Genomic DNA, 25,621 nt, shown 5'->3' with positions numbered 1-25,621 from the left:
ACTTAAAGAGTCACCTTTTCGTCTGTGTGACGTTTCATAATGTCTTAAGTAGCAATTTGTATCACACATTAAAAAGTCTGGAATTTAACTTAATTTAACTCAAGATTATAATCCAATTTTAAATTTCCCCATTTATCATATTTCAGAAATCCTATCAGGATTTTTCCAATTCTGGAAAAAGAGGTTTACGCTGATTTTAACAATATGACTCCTTCAGTAAGAGAAACTAACAAAGAACTAAGATACTAAAACATTAGTGAGCCACTAGGGTGAAGAATTGACCAAAAAAACAATCGTTGTGATATTTGAGTTTTTGATATACAGGATTTTGAATGCATTTTATTAAGAAACTATAAACTCAGGCCCTTTCAATATTTTCATCATAATGTGCACTGATGTGCCATGAAGCCCCTATATAAGATCAGATCACTTTATTGGCCATATACAATCTCTTGCATTAGGAATTTGTCTTTTCACATACCCCAGCTTGCTCTCCCTGAGACACACAGAGAGGGAGAGAAGCTGGGGTCAGAGCGCAGGGTCAGCCATTTAAACCCACTGGAGCTCAGCAGGTGTGAGCCTGGTCAGTACCTGGATGGGAGACTCCTGGGAAAAACTAAGGTTGCAGCTGGAAGAGGTGTTAGTGGGGCCAGCAGGGGGTGCTCACCCTGCGGGTCATGTGGGTCCTAATGCCCCAGTATAGCAATGGGGACACTATACTGTAAACAGGCGCCGTCCTTTGAATGAGATGTGAAACCGAGGTCTTGACTCTCTGTGGTCATTAAAAATCCCAGGGCGTTTCTCGAAAAGAGTAGGGGTGTAACCCCAGTGTCCTGGCCAAATTTCCCATTGGCCCTTACCAATCATGGCCTCCTAATAATCCCCATCTATGAACTGGCTACTCTGCTCTCCTCCCCACTGATAGCTGATGTGTGGGGAGTGTTCTGGCGCACTATGGCTGCCGTCGCATCATCCAGGTGGGGCTGCACACTGGTGGTGGTGGAGGGGATCCCCATTACCTGTAAAGCGCTTTGAGTGGAGTGTCCAGCCCATTTTTCTGATTTGCTTACAGGGACTAGTGAGCAGGAAGGGCCATTTCAATGTCACTATTCTCACAAACTTTGCTCTATTCTGTGGCTAGCAGTTTCTCTTGTGCCTGTGACAACATAGCAACCATACACAGTACTTTCACAGAGTTCACAATTTTACACTTAATTTGAATTTTTAAAAATTTGCGATGCCATCAATTAATTTATTTTGTTACCGAGATTTAATAACCAGTCTGTGAAATTGAGACTGCAGTACCCAGTTGAGGAATATCGCTTTAACAAAGGTACTTAAAACATTCCATTAACAGCGGTCTAAAACCCTGAAAAGTTTCTCAGGAATAAAAAAATAAATTCAGAACACAAAAGTAGTTTTATGTTATTGGTACCAACCTTATAAAAATAATTTATAACAAAAAAATGATCGTATCAACATCATAACAAAACATTTATCATAAAACCAGACGGTCCTATTAGAAACATGAGGAATGGAGCACACACACATTATTCACGTCTCAAGAGTCTGAACGTGCCCTATCCGTACCCAGCTAACTGCTAACTTGTCTGTTAAACTCTTTCGCAGAGGAAAAAACTAAAATCGGCTCGCAGAACGAAAACTATTCCCTCCCAACCATGTACAAAATGCAAACCTGTTTTTTCAGCTCCAAGAGCCAAGACCAATTCAGGGTGAGCCACAAACACCGCAGAAAAGCTGGCACCCAGGGCAGATTGAGACCTGAGCTGCTCCAATACAACAGGCCGAGTAGGACAGTGCTGCAGGAGAGACAGCTGAAATTATTCACCCTGGTACCGTTCACAAGCTGCTTCTCAGGGCTCGTGGGCCGATAGAAAAGTGGAGACAACCTTGCCCTTCAGTGCTGACCTTCCTTACCCAGGTCTTTAGTAAGAATTGGATTAGCCTCTTTCCACTGCCCTACTGACCAGATCTACCTGTTTATTAACATGTCCAGTTGGCAAACCAGGGCAAAGCCTTTCATGGCTAGACATCTTCCAACCTGTCCCAATCCATCACCCCCACCCCCAGGAAACTGCCCTTGATGGTAGAGTCTCTCCATATTCATAAAGCTGTGATTCCATCGGTACTCCCACAAAGATGTCCATGAATTGTCTTCGTGAGTCAGTGACGTGTTTAATCTCCACAGTGGACAGGAGGCAGCAGCACAAGGTCTTTACAACGATCACGGGTCCTGAAGACAGGATAGATCTTCTCCCCCTGATTGAGGACCATGTCAGTGAACGTGAAGATGTGAGTCCTGGACTCCACTGTGTAAAAGGAGACCTTCCTCTCCTCGATATCCACACACACCCTCACTGTCCTGGGCTGCAGACTGAGGGGGAGACGGGTCACAGGGTCAGTGAGAGCAGAGAAACCAGAATAGCCGGAATACAGAGCCCAGTATCCCCCTTGGGGATCAAAGCTGAACCCCCCTTTCCTCTCTGCAGACTCTCTGCTCACTCCTATTGACCAGTCGTCATTCACCTCCACCTCCCAGTAGTGTCTCCCTGAGGAGAAGGCCTCCCTGCTCACGACACAGAGCCAGTAATTAAATCTCTGGGCGTTGTCAGAGAGATCCTGCTCCTTTCCCAGTCTCGCTCTCTTGCCATCCTCGGACAGGGCGAGTGCAATATGAGCTGTACCAGGGTCCAGTGTCACATCAGCTGTGGGAATGAAATGTTAAATATGAGATTTTAACGTAAGTGCCATTTTACATGACGAATTAATTTCAAGAAGTAATTAGTCAAGAAGGCAAACTGCAGCCTGACCCCGAAGCCGACAAGACAGTATAATCCACTGATATGTCACACTGATTCTGTGTCGATCGCCGACTCATTCCACAGGAGGGTCTATCAGTGTAGAATCACACACACCCTGTACTGTGAAGAGGACTCCTGTATCACAGGTAAATACCCCACCCCCTGCTAACCAACCTGAAACACTGTAATCATATGGACACTGCAGTGTCCTTCTTACTGAAACACACTGTGGTGTCACTTACTGAACAGGGCCGTGTGTGAAAACCAGCTGGGCAGAAGAGACACACCCCAGAATTATTACCCCTGCCCCAGGGAGAGGAGACCATAACGTTATTACCCCTGCCCCAGGGAGACACCCTTTATAGGACAAATAAACAGCCGTCCCCTAGAAACCAAGACAAGCTTTGACATGTTTGAGCTGTTCTGAGTAACACTCCAGTGAGTTCTGGGGTTTGTGTGCCATGACAACCCTGTCTGAGCAGGTCAGAATTACCCCCCTGTCCTGGGAGGAAGGCATAACTCATAGCTAAAAACCCAACTGTCTCTTCAGTCTTGAGCTGAACGATGTCACAGTTTCTCGGCTTTAGTGAAGGGACCTGTCTGATCTGACACTACCGAGGGCTTGAAATAGTCTTATTGAGGCAAAATACCCCAGATATTACCCCTGGCAGGGAAACACCCTTTAACTCCAATTTAAGTGTCCCCTACTACTATAATGGAGTATTTTATTCCCAAAGACAGATTCTTATGCAAGAAGTCTTTTGCAAAACATTCAAGAAAGGGAGCCTTGATTGGTTGGACTCTACATTTGTAAGAAATGAATAGTGGAGAAAATGCTCATGAGTGTCAGTTGTGCTTTTCTGCACAGCCTGCCTACCTTGAGTAGGAATGTTCCCCCCGGCTCCTGTAAGAAGGAAGAAGAGGATCTTAAGAACATTCATCCATCGGTTTTCCAATCGCTTTATCAGATCAAAGGTTACAAACGAGTGGTCATTCAGCGCATCTGGCCCTTTTGAAAGAGCGCAGGATCTACTTCAGTCATTTCTTGAGAGAAGTCAGGGTATTGGCATCAACAGCACAGCTGAACAGCTTGTTCCACACCCCCACTACCCTTTGTGTAAAGTAGAGACTCCTTTCCTGACTGGAAGATCTCATCTGGCTGATTCTTGAGAGAAACCAGGTTATAGGCTTCAACCACATGGCTGGGCAGCTTGTTCCACACTCCCACCACCCTTTGTGTGAAGTACTGCCACCAGTTCTCTAAGGATGCTATGACGTCTGTTGAGCAGAACATTCGTCTTAGACTCTGTCATGATTGAGTTCACATACCTGATATAAATGTCATCTTGCAACACTGCTTGCTGTAGGAGTTAGGTGTTAGCTTTTCTTCTCTGATATTCAGGCAGAGGCCCAGGGGGTAACCATACTCGTGCAAGAGGCTGTACCTTTCACACCATCAGCAGTGAACTCAGACGACATCTCTGTAGCAGTTACAGGTGATCCGTTCAACGTCCCAGTCATCTTGGCAAACGTCCATGCCCTTAACTGAGGCAACAGCGGTTTTATCAACATTATTTTACTTCTTTGTCCTGTTTGGATTCTCAAGACCAAATCCTTTGGGAGATGTTCACTGCCTCTGAAGCTGTACATTAGCCCACTCCTCCTCTTGGTCCATCTCTGTCTCCTCCAGCCATCACATCCTCTCTGAACATTTCTGCTGTCTCTGATACATGGTTTTTCTTATATTCTTTTCAAGGCAGTACTCTTTGCTTTTAAATGTGCACCACACCTTCTACCAAACTGACTAGTTTCTTCTAGATAATAACTTACTTTCCTCAGTCACTCTTGCAACCTTCTTCCGCACGAACAGTGAAACGCGAACCAGGCAGCACAAGCAGAAACACAGATGCATTTAAAACTGAGAAAAGGAGGCTCTTCTTTACACAAAGAGGGAGTTGTGGGAGTGTGGAACAAGCTGCCCAGCCATCTTCATGAAGCTAAAAGCTTAGAAGCTTTTAAGAAGCAGTCAAATGATCGGATGAATTGAATTAAATACTAACTACCACACAGGCTCATTTGTAACCTTTATGTATTACAGTAGAGTACAGCGAAGTACAACACAGCTTAGTGTAACAAGTTAAGAATCAGTGCAGCAGAGCACATCGAACAACATACAGCTCAGCGAAAACAAAGGTTTATATTCACTGAATTCAAGCTTCCTATGAGCTGTGTGTTTTCATTCGTGGTTCCTTTAATCTTACAGGAATCAATGAACAGGACTTACCCAGGTGTCTAAGAAGCACTAAGGTTTTACCTGCGAATAATGAAATGTGAATCAGACAAGTCAATGTCACAGTGATAACCAAACTGATTTCATATTCTACCAAACCTAGCTATAATAATAATAATAGAATAATAAATAAAATAAAAAAGTGGGCACTACTTTAAAAAGACACTTCTTTTAATCACTGCGAAGAGTAGAAATGGCAAAATCCTGAAAGTACCTTTGTTCAAGTTACTGGTTTTAGTATTGGCCTACAACAGCACAAACCAATATTGTACAGTGTGTTGCGTTACTGCAGAGCTACCGTACAGACAATTCTGAATGCCCGCTCTACTGAATCACTTACATTTAGATTCCCACTGCGTCTCCTCCCCTGTAAGAAACAGAAAGAGTCAGTAACACGGATACAGACTCCTGCACTGATACAGGCGTTTAAAGTCACACTGATATAATATAGTTCAGAAACCCTCAGTGTCTCTCTTCTGTAAATAACAGAAATAGTCAGTAAGACTTGTAGTTCTGAGCTTCTCCCTACTGCTGTTGACAAATGGTACTCTGCATAATGAATTTTCTTATGTCATGCTAATTTAGGATAACTTCAGCATACCTGTTAAGGTACTTCATACGTTTCTTGAATTTTGGCAGTGATGTTTTGTTTCATGTTCAATGTACACCAAACACAAATAGACATTTTTACCATGCTAAAGCCCTCTATTGTATCTGACATTTTCATTAGTAACAGGTTTCCAATAAAGCAACTTGCAAAGAGTGAAGTGATCATTTTTTAAATATTGCGTTTCTTCAAAACTGTGACGAGAAGAGACTTCACTGAATACAAGCAGTTCATTGTTGTAAAAAACTCGAGAACGGTAAATTGTTCTCGGAGTCTTTCAGGGATCGAGGAAGTGACACTGTGAACTTCTAGAGCAGAGGAAAGGATGAGATGTTCATTGTTTGCCCAGAGATATTCATGGAAGAATTCCTGAGGGGCTTCAAACTGGGACATGTACTGTATCTAAAACAATTGTTATGGGCCAGTACTGGTTCTGACTGATAGAAACACAGCCCACACTGTAGAACTCCCACTGCAACCCATTCTGAGAAGATGATCTCCTGACCTGATGTTCTGATGCCTGTTCTCAAGAGCAGAGTGTCCTTTGCTGCTTGTGAACTGTCATACAGTGGTGTTTAAACCCCTCCTGACACAGACAATCAGACACACATCTCTAATGAGCACATACTGTCCATTCTCCTCCACTGGATCACCAGAAGTGCTGACGCTGCTACAGTCACAGCTGCTGTTACACAGAGAGCCACCATCCATCCAGAGGGTCCAGGGAAAAAGTCTCCTGGAAAACAGCACAGGAATGTGATCCCACAGGAACTGAGACACAGATCACTATAAGCCTGGATTCCCCAGAATGAATCCAGGGACAAAGATAAAGGAAGACACAACCCACAAGTGCAGAACTGCAAGCACATGAGTTACTGGGTGTAATATTAAAAGACCAGTTTTCACATGCATGGTCTGCTCTTGGCTTTTTTCTCAGATTTAAGCCACTTGATGTCTCTAGACAACAACATTTCAAAATAAACCACTAAATCTCAAATCACAGTTCATCCAGAATCCCCAGATCATTGTCATCTTACAGCAGGAATGGGGGAACAGCCCTTTCACTGACAAGACTTTCCCTTCTCCAACAAAAACAACTGTCTGCCAATCAGTGGAATACAGTCATTGGACATTTGAACATAACATTGCCTAATTTAAACTAAATCTAAGATTTATCTATGTTCCTAACATTTCACATGTTTTTAATTGTCTCAGACCCATCCACATAACCACTCTTTTAATTAACTGAGCCCAATTAATTTTGTATCAATAGAATGTAGTTCATGTTTTGGCTGCCTGCATGCAACACTCTTTACTTGTCTATATTAAATGACTTACACCAGGTGTTCACCTGGTCTTGTGTTCTAAGTTATTCTGAATTTCATTGCAGTGTACACAGTGTTTAATAACCCCTCTCTTTTGAAATCATTGGCAAACTTCACTGTTTCACCAGATTCATCAAAATAAATGAGGAAGAGCAGCTGTCCAAATACAGATCCTTTAGGTCCACTGACCACATCACCTCTCCTCTGTTCTCTATCCATTAAAAATTATATATAAATATAGTATAAAGGTCATAGTGCATACAATACTCTTCAAAGAACTATAAAAATACTGAATTAAGACTGACTGACATATAGATGGTCCTCTATCTCAATTCTAATTGTTTCCTTAACCTTATACACTTGTGACAAATATCTTTAATACTCACTGGGTATGTGGATCTGTGATTCCCAGTCTGGTTTAGGCAGAGCACTTCTGACCAGACAGGAGAAGATGTTGGACTCCTGCTGGACTGGGATGTAGCTGCTGACACTGAGGAGCCCCTGACTGTCCCTCTCCACTGTGCTGCTGGACAGTGAGGTCACATCATGTCCATCCCTGTCTGTCCAGATCACTGCAGGTGCAGGGAACCAGCCCTCTGCTCTGCACAGCAGCTGGGTCTGACCTCCTCCAGGGGAGTGGAGAGACACTGAGGGCTGGGAGCCCAGGGCTGTGGATTCATCACAACACAGATGTTTAAGCTATTAAAAGTATGACACAACACAAGCCTCTTTCTGACCCTTTAAAGCAAGTCCCTTGAGTTTGGCTTTCTTGTGAGAAGAAAAATGTAACCAGCTGGGAAAAAGGCTATAAATGTTCTTTGGAATTGTATTGCAAGCTTACACTTAAATGATTTATGTTGTGTTGATTGTAAAATTGTGTGTAACTGGAGTGTCCATTCTGCATTTTTGTGGAGGGAGAGGTGTTGATTTTTGTGAAACAACAGTACAGCTCTGTTGTTGGATGTGGTGCCACAATGGTTAGTATTGCTACTGCACAGTGCTGGGGTCAAATCCTGGAGTGCTATCTGTGTGGAGTTTGCATGTTCTTCCAATGTTTACATGGGTTTCTTCTGTTTGCTAAAGTTTCCTCCTGTAGTCTGAAGTCATTCTGGTAAGTTAATTAGCTTCTAGGTTAAATGGCTGGTGGGAAAACCGGCCCTGGTGTGAGTGTCTGTGTGTGTCCTTTGGTGGACTGGTGTCCTGTCCAGGTTGTACCCTGCCTTGCGTTTGTTGCTTAACTGTATGGGCTCCAGCTCCCCTGCAATACTGAATTGGATAAAGCTGCTAGAAAATGGATAGTTGTGTATTGCACATATTTGCATTGAAAGCAAACATCAGGCGGAAAACTGGAAAACTGAAAATACAGAACACTGATGTTGGGATTGATGATCTTCAAACGGATTCTATAATATCCACTCACCTGTAACACGCACATTAATAACAGCTTCTTCATAATACGGTGAAGACACTACCATACACTTATAGGGTCCATCATCAGAAGGAATCACAGATCTCAGGTTTAAGGACACGTTGCCTTCAGTGATCTTCTGCAGGAAAAGGTCAGCCCTCCCATTGTAGGACGAGTCTGTGCTCTGAGGGACATACATGTGGTTTTGGTACAAACACACATGATCATTGTAATCCCCTCGAAACCACCTGATCTCCAGGTCCACAGCGCTGATGCTGGGTGAGAGGGAACAGGGCAGGACAGCGTCTTCACCAGGGGACACCACAACAGGACCAGCAGGACCAACAACCAGGAACCTCTCTGAAAGATAAACATCACAACTGGCTTGAGTTTCACAGGCCAAATTCTTGATACAATATGAGTTTTGACCACCTTCGTTGAGTATTTTCTGATTTACTAGTATTTCTGCTCACTTCATTCATTTCATTTCTCCCCTCCTTTCAGAAGGAAGAGGACTGATGGTTAAGGGGTGTCCTCTTGGCTCAGTATTTGCTCTGATCCCCTTCATACTAGGAGTTTCCAACCTAGGAGGCCTGGGATCTAATGCAGGGGTCATTCTGTCCCTCTCTCACCCAGGCCAGCTCTGACCTCAGGCCTTGAAGAGCTCTGACCTTGCAAACTGAGAATCTGATACTCTACAGTCAGAGTGGGGCATTAAGATAAAGCTCTTATTTCTCTGCTCTCTAGCTTCTCTAAATGTGCCAATATTATGGATACACCTTCACTGATTTAGGTTTGGCTTTTCTTGCAATATTGTACTAAAATGATGATCATAATTACTATAGTAAATGACCGGCATGTCTTTAGATTACGGGAAGAAATCAAGAAGTCTGACTGAAATATTTTCGATATTAAAAAAATAAAGATTTACCTGAGGCTGAAGAGCGGAGGAACAGCAGCATCAGAAAGAGATGTTCTGATTGGTCACGCTTCATCTCTGAATGACAAAGACACTCTGATTGGTTTAGTGGAACATCCTGCTTGGTCAGGTTGTGTTACTGATAGTGGTTTAATTGGTCAGAAGTTGGCAAAACCTGCAAAGAGCTGAATTACAGTATGTTGAAATGACAAAACATTGAATAAAAATAGAGGTACTCATAAAGACATAGAATCACTCGAGGTCTTTCCAATCAAAATGGTATTGTATTACACTTTATTTCCTCATTTAAATAACAAAACAAATCTGTGAAATTCATCACATGTATCCGAAATAGCACCCCAGAGACAGAGGCTAAATTTTATTGCACAGTAGAGACCGGAAGGCTGGAAACAAAAGAAACTTTACAAAAGCTGAGTAAGTTTAAAGGATATGATTGTAATGTACAGTAAAGACAGAGAACAAATAAAGAAACTGAACAGAGAGCACGATTTGGTGATATAATCATGCAGAAGAGCAGAAGAGGTCAGAAGAGGGTGAAGGTTTTGGAAGATCAACCTCTTTTACAATATATGAGACTAGTGATTGGGTGGACCTGCCGTTTCCTTGCAAATTATCAGATGAAAAACTGTTTGCTTTTAGAGGATATTACATAATCAGAAATATTTTCACTGCCAGGAATTCTAGCATTAGCCAATACAGAGTCCTGAAATGACTTTTCCTTAAACAGAGTGACTCCGCCATTCAGAATTAATCGCTGTATAGCGGTAACTAGCGGTTCCTGTATTGTTACACAGGCAGCACGATCGCGTGTTCCAGCTTGCGGCGAACCCGACACCTGCGCACTGCTCCTCTTCGACCGCAGGTGTGTCTGTGAGACTGCCTTCTACTGACAATCTAACGACCACATTTATCCTCCCCGTCGTTGCGTAGGCAACCAAGACTGGAAATAAACAGCCTGCTGCTCCCGAGCTCTTTAAACGCGGTGTCTCTCACCTGATCCCTAGTACCAGTCAGACTCAGTCTCGGCGCTCCGCTGTTTCCAGCCCGGCTGGTGAAGCGCAGCTCCTCATGACGTCATGCAGGACATCCTTCCCCGCAAGCCCACTCCTCTCCTCGGCTCTAACTTCTCTCTTTACTTTCACTCTCACTCACTCGGCTGCCTGGACTATTTGGGGCGGATCGGGCGCCCCACAGTCACGCTGACTGACCAGTCCTGTCCCCCCGCCTAAACCCGGCCTCCGCTTGCTCATGGTCCTGAGTCACTCGCAGCCTTTCGGCTCTCGACTGCCGCCATCTCAGTCACGATCCACCGCAAGACGCGAGTTCACCCTGTTGTCTGTACAGGGTCGCCGCAGGGCGGAGGTCCCACAGGTTCCCCTAAATTTAAGCCTCTTCAGATCAGCAGCTCTTCCCGGGCTTCTCTACAGCAGCCTTCAGCTGTGAGTGATCGACAGAGGCGAAACCAGCGGGGTGAAAAAGTGCTGCAGACGTTATTGACCTCAGCGAGCGGCAGGTGACGATGAAACCTGTGGGACTGGTTTTTGAAAAATTGAGCCGAAGGAAAGCAGCTTTATGAAAAACACACCGCGTACACACCCTCCGGGCCATGATGCCAATATGAGCAAATGGTATTTTGCAACAAATGTCACTGAAGCCATGTTATATATCTACACAGTATATAGTAGTCGTATTAGTCTAGGGCGGCACGTTGGCGCACGGGTGGGCATTGCTGCCCTAGGTCCAGCTCCTGGGGTGCTATCTGTGTGGGTTCATTGACTTCGATCCTGGTGTGTGTCCGTGTCTGAGGGTGTACAGCGACGGACGGGTGTCATGTTCAGTGTGCTCCTTGCCCGGATAGGCTCCGGCTCCCCCACGACCCTGTTCAGGAATAAGCGGTTATTAAACGGACGGATGGTATTTGACTTGTCTAAGACAGCTGTATTGCCATGAAGAGCTATAATGGAGGCTGTTAGATGTTCCTTCTTTCTCAGCAGTTTTACTCAGGAAGAGTTTTATTTTTTGAGTGTGTGGACTACTACAGCGGGCTTTTCTTAACTTTTAAGAAAGTCCAAAATATTCGCTAAGTAGACATTGTCAAAGGTAACCTAAATTTGATTAGGAATTCAGAAGTGTTGTCATTCAAAACTGAATTTATGACTTTTTTTTTTTGGACACGTCTATGAATCGCGGTTTCCAGGACCTCATTTTCTGCTTCATTTCACGGGTCGGCCAACAGAAGGAGTACTTCAGATTTCACCGTGGCTGGAAACGGCATCGAAATCTCACGTCCAAGATGACATCTGTATCCCATCGTTCAAAAGACGATGCCGTCCTACTGCGGCTACCTTACAAAATGTCATAGCTTTTTCCAGCCTATCCATACAATCTCGCTTGATAGTTATAGAGTAGAATTAACTGCACTTAAAGAGTCACCTTTTCGTCTGTGTGACGTTTCATAATGTCTTAAGTAGCAATTTGTATCACACATTAAAAAGTCTGGAATTTAATTTAAATGGGGAAATTTAAAATTGGATTATAGTCTTGAGTTAAATTATCATATTTCAGAAATCCTATCAGGATTTTTCCAATTCTGGAAAAAGAGGTTTACGCCGATTTTAACAATATGACTCCTTCAGTAAGAGAAACTAACAAAGAACTAAGATACTAAAACATTAGTGAGCCACTAGGGTGAAGAATTTACCAAAAAAAACAATCGTTGTGATATTTGAGTTTTTGATATACAGGATTTTGAATGCATTTTATTAAGAAACTATAAACTCAGGCCCTTTCAATATTTTCATCATAATGTGCACTGATGTGCCATGAAGCCCCTATATAAGATCAGATCACTTTATTGGCCGTATACAATTTCTTGCATTAGGAATTTGTCTTTTCACATACCCCAGCTTGCTCTCCCTGAGACACAAAGAGAGGGAGAGAAGCTGGGGTCAGAGCACAGGGTCAGCCATTTAAACCCATTGAAGCTCAGCAGGTGTGAGCCTGGTCAGTACCTGGAGGGGAGACTCCTGGGAAAGCTGAGGCTGCTGCTGGAAGAGGTGTTAGTGGGGCCAGCAGGGGGCGCTCACCCTGCAGTCTGTGTGGGTCCTAATGCCCCAGTATAGTGACGGGGACACTATACTGTAAACAGGCGCCGTCCTTTGAATGAGATGTAAAACCGAGGTCCTGACTCTCTGTGGTCATTAAAAATCCCAGGGCGTCTCTCGAAAAGAGTAGGGGTGTAACCCCGGCGTCCTGGCCACATTTCACATTTCCCAATCATGGCCTCCTAATAATCCCCATCTATGAACTGGCTACTCTGCTCTCCTCCCCACTGATAGCTGATGTGTGGGGAGCGTTCTGGCGCACTATGGCTGCCGTCGCATCATCCAGGTGGGGCTGCACACTGGTGGTGGTGGAGGGGATCCCCATTACCTGTAAAGCGCTTTGAGTGGAGTGTCCAGCCCATTTTTCTGATTTGCTTACAGGGACTAGTGAGCAGGAAGGGCCATTTCAATGTCACTATTCTCACAAACTTTTGCTCTATTCTGTGGCAAGACTAGCAGTTTCTCTTGTGCCTGCGACAACATAGCAACCATACACAGTACTTTCACAGAGTTCACAATTTTACACTTAATTTGAATTTTTAAAAATTTGCGATGCCATCAATTAATTTATTTTGTTACCGAGATTTAATAACCAGTCTGTGAAATTGAGACTGCAGTACCCGGTTGAGGAATATCGCTTTAACTGTTTTAAGGTACTTAAAACATTTCATTAACAGCGGTCTAAAACCCTGAAAAGTTTCTCAGGAATAAAAAAATAAATTCAAAACACAAAAGTAGTTTTATGTTATTGGTACCAACCTTATAAAAATAATTAATAAAAAAAATATCGTATCAACATCATAACAAAACATTTATCATAAAACCAGACGGTCCTATTAGAAACATGAGGAATGGAGCACACACACACATTATTCACGTCTCAAGAGTCTGAACGTGCCCTATCCGTACCCAGCTAACTGCTAACTTGTCTGTTAAACTCTTTCGCAGAGGAAAAAACTAAATCGGCTCGCAGAATGAAAACTATTCCCTCCCAACCATGTACAAAATGCAAACCTGTTTTTTTCAGCTCCAAGAGCCAAGACCAATTCAGGGTGAGCCACAAACACCGCAGAAAAGCTGGCACCCAGGGCAGATTGAGACCTGAGCTGCTCCAATACAACACAGGCGCCGTCCTTTGAATGAGAGACAGCTGAAATTATTCACCCTGGTACCGTTCACAAGCTGCTTCTCAGGGCTCGTGGGCCGATAGAAAAGTGGAGACAACCTTGCCCTTCCATGCTGACCTTTCTTACCCAGGTCTTTAGTAAGAATTGGATTAGCCTCTTTCCACTGCCCTACTGACCAGATCTACCCGTTTATTAACACGTCCAGTTGGCAAACCAGGGCAAAGCCTTTCACGGCTAGACATCTTCCAACCTGTCCCAATCCATCACCCCCACCCCCAGGAAACTGCCCTTGATGGTAGAGTCTCTCCATATTCTAAGCTGTGATTCCATCGGTACTCCCACAAAGATGTCCATGAATTGTCTTCGTGAGTCAGTGACGTGTTTAATCTCCACAGTGGACAGGAGGCAGCAGCACAAGGTCTTTACAACGATCACGGGTCCTGAAGACGGGATAGATCTTCTCCCCCTGATTGAGGACCATGTCAGTGAACGTGAAGATGTGAGTCCTGGACTCCACATTGTAAAAGGAGACCTTCCTCTCCTCGATATCCACACACACCCCCACTGTCCTGGGCTGCAGACTGAGGGGGAGACGGGTCACAGGGTCAGTGAGAGCAGAGAAACCAGAATAGCCGGAATACAGAGCCCAGTATCCCCCTTGGGGATCAAAGCTGAACCCCCCTTTCCTCTCTGCAGACTCTCTGCTCACTCCTATTGACCAGTCGTCATTCACCTCCACCTCCCAGTAGTGTCTCCCTGAGGAGAAGGCCTCCCTGCTCACGACACAGAGCCAGTAATTAAATCTCTGGGCGTTGTCAGAGAGATCCTGCTCCTTTCCCAGTCTCGCTCTCTTGCCATCCTCGGACAGGGTGAGTGCAATATGAGCTGTACCAGGGTCCAGTGTCACATCAGCTGTGGGAATGAAATGTTAAATATGAGATTTTAACGTAAGTGCCATTTTACATGACGAATTAATTTCAAGAAGTTATTAGTCAAGAAGGCAAACTGCAGCCTGACCCCGAAGCCGACAAGACAGTATAATCCACTGATATGTCACACTGATTCTGTGTCGATCGCCGACTCATTCCACAGGAGGGTCTATCAGTGTAGAATCACACACACCCTGTACTGTGAAGAGGACTCCTGTATCACAGGTAAATACCCCACCCCATGCTAACCAACCTGAAACAGTGTAATAATATGGACACTGCAGTGTCCTTCTTACTGAAACACACTGTGGCGTCACTTACTGAATAGGGCCGTGTGTGAAAACCAGCTGGGCAGAAGAGACACACCCCAGAATTATTACCCCTGCCCCAGGGAGAGGAGACCATAACGTTATTACCCCTGCCCCAGGGAGACACCCTTTATAGGACAAATAAACAGCCGTCTCCTAGAAACCAAGACAAGCTTTGACATGTTTGAGCTGTTCTGAGTAACACTCCAGTGAGTTCTGGGGTTTGTGTGCCATGACAACCCTGTCTGAGCAGTAACAAGCGAGGTCAGAATTACCCCCCTGTCCTGGGAGGAAGGCATAACTCATAGCTAAAAACCCAACTGTCTCTTCAGTCTTGAGCTGAACGATGTCACAGTTTCCCGGCTTTAGTGAAGGGACCTGTCTGCTCTGACACTATAAATAGTCTTATTGAGGCAAAATACCCCAGATATTACCCCTGGCCTGGGAAATACCCTTTAACTCCAATTTAAGTGTCCCCTACTACTATAATGGAGTATTTTATTCCCAAAGACAGATTCTTATGCAAAAAGTCTTTTGCAAAACATTCAAGAAAGGGAGCCTTGACTGGTTGGACTCTACATTTGTAAGAAATGAATAGTGGAGAAAATGCTCATGAGTGTCAGTTCTGCTTTTCTGCACAGCCTGCCTACCTTGAGTAGGAATGTGCCCCCCGGCTCCTGTAAGAAGGAAGAAGAGGATCTTAAGAACATTCATCCATCGGTTTTCCAATCGCTTTATCAGATCAAAGGTTACAAACGAGTGGCCATTCAGCGCATCTGGCCCTTTTGAAAGAGCGCAGGATCTACTTCAGTCATTTCTTGAGAGAAGTCAGGGTATTGGCATCAACAGCACAGCTGAACAGCTTGTTCCACACCCCCACTACCCTTTGTGTAAAGTAGAGACTCCTTTCCTGACTGGAAGATCTCATCTGGCTGATTCTTGAGAGAAACCAGTTTATAGGCTTCAACCACATGGCTGGGCAGCTTGTTCCACACTCCCACCACCCTTTGTGTGAAGTACTGCCACCAGTTCTCTAAGGATGCTATGACGTCTGTTGAGCAGAACATTCGTCTTAGACTCTGTCATGATTGAGTTCACATACCTGATATAAATGTCATCTTGCAACACTGCTTGCTGTAGGAGTTAGGTGGGGCAGCTTTTCTTCTCTGATACTCAGGCAAAGGCCCAGGGGGTAACCATACTCGTGCAAGAGGCTGTACCTTTCACACCATCAGCAGTGAACTCAGACGACATCTCTGTAGCAGTTACAGGTGATCCGTTCAACGTCCCAGTCATCTTGGCAAACGTCCATGCCCCTAACTGAGGCAACAGCGGTTTTATCAACATTATTTTACTTCTTTGTCCTGTTTGGATTCTCAAGACCAAATCCTTTGGGAGATGTTCACTGCCTCTGAAGCTGTACATTAGCCCACTCCTCCTCTTGGTCCATCTCTGTCTCCTCCAGCCATCACATCCTCTCTGAACATTTCTGCTGTCTCTGATACATGGTTTTTCTTGTATTCTTTTCAAGGCAGTACTCCTTGCTTTTAAATGTGCACCACACCTTCTACCAAACTGACTAGTTTCTTCAAGATAATAACTTACTTTCCTCGGTCACTCTTGCAACCTTCTTCCGCACGAACAGTGAAACGCGAACCAGGCAGCACAAGCAGAAACACTGAAGTGCATTTAAAACCGAGAACAGGAGGCTCTTCTTTACACAAAGAGGGAGTTGTGGGAGTGTGGAACAAGCTGCCCAGCCATCTTCATGAAGCTAATAGCTTAGAAGCTTTTAAGAAGCAGTCAAATGATCGGATGAATTGAATTAAATACTAACTACCACACAGGCTCATTTGTAACCTTTATGTATTACAGTAGAGTACAGCGAAGTACAACACAGCTTAGTGTAACAAGTTAAGAATCAGTGCAGCAGAGCACATCGAACAACATACAGCTCAGCGAAAACTAAGGTTTATATCCAGTGAATTCAAGCTGCCTATGAGCTGTGCGTTTTCATTCGTGGTTCCTTTAATCTTACAGGAATCAATGAACAGGACTTACCCAGGTGTCTAAGAAGCATTAAGGTTTTACCTGCGAATAATGAAATGTGAATCAGACAAGTCAATGTCACAGTGATAACCAAACTGATTTCATATTCTACCAAACCTAGCTAGAATAATAATAATAGAATAATAAATAAAATAAAAAAGTGGGCACTACTTTAAAAAGACACTTCTTTTAATCACTGCGAAGAGTAGAAATGGCAAAATCCTGAAGGTACCTTTGTTCAAGTTACTGGTTTTAGTATTGGCCTACAACAGCACAAACCAATATTGTACAGTGTGTTGCGTTACTGCAGAGCTACCGTACAGACAATTCTGAATGCCCGCTCTACTGAATCACTTACATTTAGATTCCCACTGCGTCTCCTCCCCTGTAAGAAACAGAAAGAGTCAGTAACACGGATACAGAGAAGATGATCTCCTGACCTGATGTTCTGATGCCTGTTCTCAAGAGCAGAGTGTCCTTTGCTGCTTGTGAACTGTCATACAGTGGTGTTTAAACCCCTCCTGACACAGACAATCAGACACACATCTCTAATGAGCACATACTGTCCATTCTCCTCCACTGGATCACCAGAAGTGCTGACGCTCCTACAGTCACAGCTGCTGCTACACAGAGAGCCACCATCCATCCAGAGGGTCCATACAGACTCCTGCACTGATACAGGCATTTAAAGTCACACTGATATAATATAGTTCAGAAACTCTCAGTGTCTCTCTTCTGTAAATAACAGAAATAGTCAGTAAGACTTGTAGTTCTGAGCTTCTCCCTACTGCTGTTGACAAATGGTACTCTGCATAATGAATTTTCTTATGTCATGCTGATTTAGGATAACTTCAGCATACCTGTTAAGGTACTTCATACGTTTCTTGAATTTTGGCAGTGATGTTTTGTTTCATGTTCAATGTACAACAAACACAAATAGACATTTTTACCATGCTAAAGCCCTCTATTGTATCTGACATTTTCATTAGCAACAGGTTTCCAATAAAGCAACTTGCGAAGAGTGAAGTGATCATTTTTTAAATATTGTGTTTCTTCAAAACTGTGACAAGAAGAGACTTCACTGAATACAAGCAGTTCATTATTGTAAAAAACTCGAGAACGGTAAATTGTTCTAGGAGTCTTTCATGGATCGAGGAAGTGACACTGTGAACTTCTAGAGCAGAGGAAAGGATGAGATGTTCATTGTTTGCCCAGAGATATTCATGGAAGAATTCCTGAGGGGCTTCAAACTGGGACGTGTACTGTATCTAAAACAATTGTTATGGGCCAGTACTGGTTCTGACTGATAGAAACACAGCCCACACTGTAGAACTCCCACTGCAACCCATTCTGAGAAGATGATCTCCTGACCTGATGTTCTGATGCCTGTTCTCAAGAGCAGAGTGTCCTTTGCTGCTTGTGAACTGTCATACAGTGGTGTTTAAACCCCTCCTGACACAGACAATCAGACACACATCTCTAATGAGCACATACTGTCCATTCTCCTCCACTGGATCACCAGAAGTGCTGACGCTCCTACAGTCACAGCTGCTGCTACACAGAGAGCCACCATCCATCCAGAGGGTCCAGGGAAAAAGTCTCCTGGAAAACAGCACAGGAATGTGATCCCAAAGGAACTGAAACACAGATCGCTAGAAGCCTGGATTCCCCAGAACGAATCCAGGGACAAAGATAAAGGAAGACACAACCCACAAGTGCAGAACTGCAAGCACATGAGTTACTGGGTGTAATATTAAAAGACCAGTTTTCACATGCATGGTCTGCTCTTGGCTTTTTTCTCAGATTTAAGCCACTTGATGTCTCTAGACAACAACATTTCAAAATAAACCACTAAATCTCAAATCACAGTTCATCCAGAATCCCCAGGTCATTCTCATCTTACAGCAGGAATGGGGGAACAGCCCTTTCACTGACAAGACTTTCCCTTCTCCAACAAAAACAACTGTCTGCCAATCGGTGGAATACAGTCATTGGACATTTGAACATAACATTGCCTAATTTAAACTAAATCTAAGATTTATCTATGTTCCTAACATTTCACATGTTTTTAATTGTCTCAGACCCATCCACATAACCACTCTTTTAATAAACTGAGCTCAATTAATTTTGTATCAATAGAATGTAGTTCATGTTTTGGCTGCCTGCATGCAACACTCTTTACTTGTCTATATTAAATGACTTACACCGGGTGTTCACCTGGTCTTGTGTTCTAAGTTATTCTGAATTTCATTGCAGTGTACACAGTGTTTAATAACCCCTCTCTTTTGAAATCATTGGCAAACTTCACTGTTTCACCAGATTCATCAAAATAAATGAGGAAGAGCAGCTGTCCAAATACAGATCCTTTAGGTCCACTGACCACATCACCTCTCCTCTGTTCTCTATCCATTAAAAATTATATATAAATATAGTATAAAGGTCATAGTGCATACAATACTCTTCAAAGAACTATAAAAATACTGAATTAAGACTGATTGACATATAGACGGTCCTCTATCTCAATTCTAATTGTTTCCTTAACCTTATACACTTGTGACAAATATCTTTAATACTCACTGGGTATGTGGATCTGTGATTCCCAGTCTGGTTTAGGCAGAGCACTTCTGACCAGACAGGAGAAGATGTTGGACTCCTGCTGGACTGGGATGTAGCTGTTGACACTGAGGAACCCCTGACTGTCTCTGTCCACTGTGCTGCTGGACAGTGAGGTCACATCATGTCCATCCCTGTCTGTCCAGATCACTGCAGGTGCAGGGAACCAGCCCTCTGCTCTGCACAGCAGCTGGGTCTGACCTCCTCCAGGGGAGTGGAGAGACACTGAGGGCTGGGAGCCCAGGGCTGTGGATTCGTCACAACACAGATGTTTAAGCTATTAAAAGTATGACACAACACAAGCCTCTTTCTGACCCTTTAAAGCAAGTCCCTTGAGTTTGGCTTTCAGAACTTGTGAGAAGAAAAATGTAACCAGCTGGGAAAAAGGCTATAAATGTTCTTTGGAATTGTATTGCAAGCTTACACTTAAATGATTTATGTTGTGTTGATTGTAAAATTGTGTGTAACTGGAGTGTCCATTCTGCATTTTTGTGGAGGGAGAGGTGTTGATTTTTGTGAAACAACAGTACAGCTCTGTTGTTGGATGTGGTCCCACAATGGTTAGTATTGCTACTGCACAGTGCTGGGGTCAAATCCTGGAGTGCTATCTGTGTGGAGTTTGCATGTTCTTCCAATGTTTACATAGGTTTCTTCTGTTTGCTAAAGTTTTCTCCTGTAGTCTGAAGTCATTCTGGTAAGTTAATTAGCTTCTAGGTTAAATGGCTGGTGTGAAAACCGACCCTGGTGTGAGTGTCTGTGTGTGTCCTTTGGTGGACTGGTGTCCTGTCCAGGTTGTACCCTGCCTTGCGTTTGTTGCTTAACTGTATGGGCTCCAGCTCCCCTGCAATACTGAATTGGATAAAGCTGCTAGAAAATGGATAGTTGTGTATTGCACATATTTGCATTGAAAGCAAACATCAGGCAGAAAACTGGAAAACTGGAAATACAGAACACTGATGTTGGGATTGATGATCTTCAAACGGATTCTATAATATCCACTCACCTGTAACACGCACATTAATAACAGCTTCTTCATAATACGGTGAAGACACTACCATACACTTATAGGGTCCATCATCAGAAGGAATCACAGATCTCAGGTTTAAGGACACGTTGCCTTCAGTGATCTTCTGCAGGAAAAGGTCAGCCCTCCCATTGTAGGACGAGTCTGTGCTCTGTGGGACATACATGTGGTTTTGGTACAAACACACATGATCATTGTAATCCTCTCGAAACCACCTGATCTCCAGGTCCACAGCGCTGATGCTGGGTGAGAGGGAACAGGGCAGGACAGCGTCTTCACCAGGGGACACCTCAACAGGAGCAGCAGGACCAACAACCAGGAACCTCTCTGAAAGAGAAACATCACAACTGGCTTGAGTTTCACAGGCAAAATTCTTGATACAATATAGAGTTTTGACCACCTTCATTGAGTATTTTCTGATTTACTAGTATTTCTGCTCACTTCATTCATTTCATTTCTCCCCTCCTTTCAGAAGGAAGAGGACTGATGGTTAAGGGGTGTCCTCTTGGCTCAGTATTTGCTCTGATCCCCTTCATACTAGGAGTTTCCAACCTAGGAGGCCTGCGATCTAATGCAGGAGTCATTCTGTCCCTCTCTCACCCAGGCCAGCTCTGACCTCAGGCCTTGAAGAGCTCTGACCTTGCAAACTGAGGATCTGATACTCTACAGTCAGAGTGGGGCATTAAGATAAAGCTCTTATTTCTCTGCTCTCTAGCTTCTCTAAATGTGCCAATATTATGGATACACCTTCACTGATTTAGGTTTGGCTTTTCTTGCAATATTGTACTAAAATGATGATCATATTACTATAGTAAATGACCGGCTTGTCTTTAGATTACGGGAAGAAATCAAGAAGTCTGACTGAAATATTTTCGATATTAAAAAAATAAAGATTTACCTGAGGCTGAAGAGCGGAGGAACAGCAGCATCAGAAAGAGATGTTCTGATTGGTCACGCTTCATCTCTGAATGACAAAGACACTCTGATTGGTTCAGTGGAACATCCTGCTTGGTCAGGTTGTATTGCTAATAGTGGTTTAATTGGTCAGAAGTTGGCAAAACCTGCAAAGAGCTGGAATTTGAAATGACAAAACATTGAATAAAAATAGAGGTACTCATAAAGACATAGAATCACTCGAGGTCTTTGCAATCAAAATGGTATTGTATTACACTTTATTTCCTAAGTTAGATGACTAAACTAACAAATAGTAGAGACAGGAGGCCTAGAAACAAAAGAAACTTTGCAAAAGCTGAGTAAGTTTAATGGATATGATTGTAATGTACAGGGGTGCGAGTTATAATAAGAAAACCGATTATAGAACACGATTGGATGATAATCATGCAACAGGTTTGCAAAAGGAAATTCCGTTTAGGAAGATCAACCTCTTTTTCAAAATGAGACTAGTGATTGGGTGAACTGTAACCTGCCGTTTCCTTGCAAATTATCAGATGAAAAACGGTTTGCTTTTAGAGGATATTACATAATCAGAAATATTTTCGCTGCCAGGAATTCTAGCATTAGCCAATACAGAGTCCTGAAATGACTTTTCCTTAAACAGAGTGACTCCGCCATTCAGAATTAATCGCTGTATAGCGGTAACTAGCGGTTCCTGTATTGCTACACGGGCAGCACGATCACGTGTTCCAGCTTGCGGCGAACCCGACACCTGCGCACTGCTCGTCTTCGACCGCAGGTTCTTGTTTCTATGTAAGATTTCCTTTTACTTAAAACCCCAACGACCAAATTTAGCCTCCCAGGCAACCAAGACTGGAAATCCTGCTGTTCCCGAGCTCTTTAAACGCGCTGTCTCTCACCTGATCTCTAGTACCAGTCAGACTCAGTCTCTTCGCTCTGCTGTTTCCAGCCCGGCTGGTGAAGCGCAGCTCCTCATGACGTCACGCAGGACATCCTTCCCCGCAAGCCCACTCCTCTCCTCGGCTCTAACTTCTCTCTTTACTTTCACTCTCACTCACTCGGCTGCCTGGACTATTTGGGGCGGATCGGGCGCCCCACAGTCACGCTGACTGACCAGTCCTGTCCCCCCGCCTAAACCCGGCCTCCGCTTGCTCATGGTCCTGAGTCACTCGCAGCCTTTCGGCTCTCGGCTGCCGCCATCTCAGTCACGATCCACCGCAAGACGCGAGTTCACCCTGCTGTCTGTACAGGGTCTCCGCAGGGCGGAGGTCCCACAGGTTCCCCTAAATTTAAGCCTCCTTAAGTCAGCAGTCAAGGCAGCAGGTAGCCTGGCCCTGCCCATCACCCGAGAGAACTGTCACCTCAAAGATCTGTGGAGAGAAGGGAAGGAGGAAGCAGAAAAGCTGTGGGAAACAGAGGGTACAGGACAGTACCTCAGGAATCTGTGATATAGATGATCATGTCCTGTTTTTGAAGTGACGCAAAATGACTTAAAAATTGCACCTGCACCACAGAAAGTGTTGCTATGTAACTGTTGCCTTGTCTAAACGTAATGAGATGTGTTCATATATACTGTGTGTAGTATATATATACATTAATGTAAAGCTTTCTATTATGTGATTATCTATTTATTTGTGCAAAGAAAATAAACTTCTTAAAAATCAAAATCACTCTTCCCGGGCTTCTCTGCGGCAGCCTTCAGCTGTGAGTGATCGACACAGGCGAAACCAACAGGGCTGAAACAATCCAACTGCACCTCTCCGTCGTTTAAATTAGAGAACCGCGGACGTGCCACAGGAGTGTCACAGAGCGGGTCAGGGCTGGGTGGATATTAAAATGACACTGATGGGCCAGTGACACCCTAGCGTAGGTTCAGCTTCCTGTCCTGATCAAGGACCCTCTGCCAAGAGCACGGGGCTAGCGCCACACCATTCAGGGGTGTCCACAATCCTTAACCAGTAAATTAGGGAATTCCAAGGCCAGGGTCAAGAGGCCAGCGAGGTCCGAAGTCAAAAGCCAGAAGACAAAGTCAGGACCAGCAGCGCCAGAGACACAATCCAAAATCCAGACGCCTGGCAAGGAGTCCGGGGAAAATTCAGCAAGGGTTTTTTTTTTTCTTATAAAATATACTTTAAACAGAAAAAAAACATCACAAAAGTACACATCTCACACATTAACTCTCCGAAAAACAACGGCAGAACGGCGGTGATTGTCCGTTATCAATCGTTGCAAGGGTGGGCGGATTTGCGCTATTATGAGAGTTCCTCCAAACCCTACCACTTGCTGTCAAACATTAATCCCTGTACAGGGTCCATAGTCCTTTCCAGCGCTCCTTTGCTGTGGGGAAACCCCATTTGGCAACGTCGCGCTTCATCCTCCTCCTGAGGTCCGCCAGGATCCTCTCCTCCAGCTCCCTCGCTCCCCACTCGATGTTGTGCCAGATGAGATTGTTCCTCGCGTCCCACAGGCCTTTCTTTGTAAGGGACAGCAGCAGCCACATCAGGAACTGCGTCCCCTTTTCCCATCCGGTAGGTGCCAGCCCCAGCAGAATGTACTGGTAACTGAGCACCGCACCCGTTCCCAGGAGTTGCATGATGTTGTCCATTCTGCCCCACACCGCCTTGGCGAAGGGGCAGCTCCAGAACACGTGCTCCTGAGTTCAGCATATTCAGCAAGGGTTAGACCAAGAGCTCAAGGAGCTGAAAACAACACTGAACACAACTTGCACAGAGAGCGGGGTTTAAATAGGTCTGGGGAGGGGAGGCGTGGTGAGGTAGGGACACTGGGCAAGCAGGGATTGGCTACTGCCGTCTGCTTGCTCTGCGCCCCTGCTGCACAGATGAAGTAGGCAGTAGAGGTTGGGGTGCCCTCTGGTGGTGGGATGCTGGGATTGTAACAGAGGGACTGGACGCAGTGGAACATCACATCAGTACACCTGGCCACCTGTGTACAGCCGTGTCCTGCAGGGGGTCCCCAGGAAGTATCGCAGGAGTGCCTACTCAGACCCCCCACTGCGGGAGAAGAGTCAAGAGGCTTTGTTAAAAAACAGTTTTTGGAAGCTGGAGGGTTTGCGGGACAGATCACAGCACTGGACCCAGGGGAGGACTCAGACACCAGGGCCTCTACAGGGAGCAGCTGAGGAAGACTGCAGCGTCATCTTCCCCCCCACCCCCACCTGACATTGGACTCGGAGAAATCAAGGAGGGAGGAGCGGAAGGGAACCATGTTGTTTGGGACAGCCAGGACCGGAGATGAATCACCTGACCGACTCCACAGAACTACACAGAGGATAGGACTGCAGGACTGCAGTATTTTAGGACATTTGGTGGGTGATGGGGGTCCAATGGGGTGCCCGTGGCCTGTCTGGAATGGGTGTGTTTTAAAATTGTGTTTTTTTTTATAATGTGCTCTGCGTGTTGAGTGGATAGTATTGAATGCTGTTAACCACTAACAAACTGTTAGCATTGCTGGGCTTAATTCCTGACCTGGGGTCCTCTCTGGGTGGAGTTTGCATGTTCTCCTCTGTTCTTGTCGGTTTCCTCTGGGCACTCTGGTTTCCCCCACAAAGGAGAGAGTCCAAAGACATGCTGGTTCATTAATTAGCTTCTAGGAAATTTGGCTCTTTTTTGTGTGTGTGTGTGCCCTTTAATGGACTGTTGTCCCATCCAGGGTGTACCCTGCCTTGTGCCTGGTGCTTGCTGGGATAGGTTCCGGCTCCCTCGTGACCCAGTACTGGATAAAGTGGTTAGAAAACAGATGTATGTATAACATATTCAATATACTGTATGTACCAAATATTTAATAATTTTTTAAAATAATTTTTAAAGTTGGTTTAGGAGAATTCTTTAAAAAACAGGAAGAAATGAAATAAGGCCGCTTTATCAGCAGATTCAGGAATTTAAAATGTTTCCTGTGGTGTATGCTGGATGTCTGTAATGTGTTAGTTACAGAACTATAATGTCCAAATTATAATGTTAATTATAATTACCAACAGCTGCATCACCCTGCAGCTCAAAGCTGGCAGCCCACTGAAGCTCAGCAGTTGTGAACCTGGTCAGTACCTGGAAGGGAGACTCCTGAGAAAGCTGAGGTTGCTGCTGGAAGAGGTGTTAGTGAGACCAGCAGGGGGGCGGTCACCCTGCAGTCTGTGTGGGTCCTAA

General features: G+C 44.5%; 2 protein-coding genes across 2 annotated transcripts; both read right to left on the bottom strand.

Annotated features, from left to right (window-relative positions):
* Positions 1–1,251: 1,251 nt before the first annotated feature.
* LOC148834533 (butyrophilin subfamily 1 member A1-like) lies at positions 1,252–10,891 on the bottom strand. Its single transcript, XM_088915760.1, has 9 exons — positions 10,386–10,891; positions 9,384–9,449; positions 8,465–8,812; positions 7,431–7,712; positions 6,348–6,455; positions 5,467–5,479; positions 4,152–4,267; positions 3,700–3,726; positions 1,252–2,726 (listed from the first exon to the last, which is right to left on the bottom strand). The coding sequence occupies exons 2-9, from the start codon at positions 9,445–9,447 to the stop codon at positions 2,197–2,199; spliced, it is 1,488 nt and encodes a 495-aa protein (XP_088771886.1). The 5' UTR covers positions 9,448–9,449; positions 10,386–10,891; the 3' UTR covers positions 1,252–2,196.
* Positions 10,892–13,062: 2,171 nt separating this feature from the next.
* LOC148834532 (butyrophilin subfamily 1 member A1-like) lies at positions 13,063–22,953 on the bottom strand. Its single transcript, XM_088917973.1, has 9 exons — positions 22,361–22,953; positions 21,445–21,617; positions 20,526–20,873; positions 19,487–19,768; positions 18,404–18,511; positions 17,268–17,294; positions 16,922–16,951; positions 15,511–15,537; positions 13,063–14,535 (listed from the first exon to the last, which is right to left on the bottom strand). The coding sequence occupies exons 2-9, from the start codon at positions 21,506–21,508 to the stop codon at positions 14,006–14,008; spliced, it is 1,416 nt and encodes a 471-aa protein (XP_088774099.1). The 5' UTR covers positions 21,509–21,617; positions 22,361–22,953; the 3' UTR covers positions 13,063–14,005.
* Positions 22,954–25,621: the final 2,668 nt, after the last annotated feature.

The sequence above is a fragment of the Atractosteus spatula genome, chromosome 5 (assembly GCF_055471065.1).
Source record: "Atractosteus spatula isolate fAtrSpa1 chromosome 5, fAtrSpa1.hap1, whole genome shotgun sequence".
NCBI classification, from domain to species: Eukaryota; Metazoa; Chordata; class Actinopteri; order Semionotiformes; family Lepisosteidae; genus Atractosteus; species Atractosteus spatula.
Note: the sequence above shows the minus strand (reverse complement) of the source record. Positions and strands in the feature narration are given on the sequence as shown.

Excerpts from the sequence above, each read along its gene's own strand:
- LOC148834533 (XM_088915760.1), bottom strand. The coding sequence starts at position 9,447 with ATGAAGCGTGACCAATCAGAACATCTCTTTCTGATGCTGCTGTTCCTC. Across the intron at positions 7,713-8,464 it reads TATTAATGTGCGTGTTACAG|CCCTGGGCTCCCAGCCCTCA; the intron begins GTGAGTGGATAT and ends ATGAATCCACAG. Across the intron at positions 6,456-7,430 it reads ATCACAGATCCACATACCCA|GAGACTTTTTCCCTGGACCC; the intron begins GTGAGTATTAAA and ends GCTGTTTTCCAG.
- LOC148834532 (XM_088917973.1), bottom strand. The coding sequence starts at position 21,508 with ATGAAGCGTGACCAATCAGAACATCTCTTTCTGATGCTGCTGTTCCTC. Across the intron at positions 20,874-21,444 it reads CCTCCGCTCTTCAGCCTCAG|AGAGGTTCCTGGTTGTTGGT; the intron begins GTAAATCTTTAT and ends TTTCTCTTTCAG. Across the intron at positions 14,536-15,510 it reads GGGGCACATTCCTACTCAAG|CTGATGTGACACTGGACCCT; the intron begins GTAGGCAGGCTG and ends TCATTCCCACAG.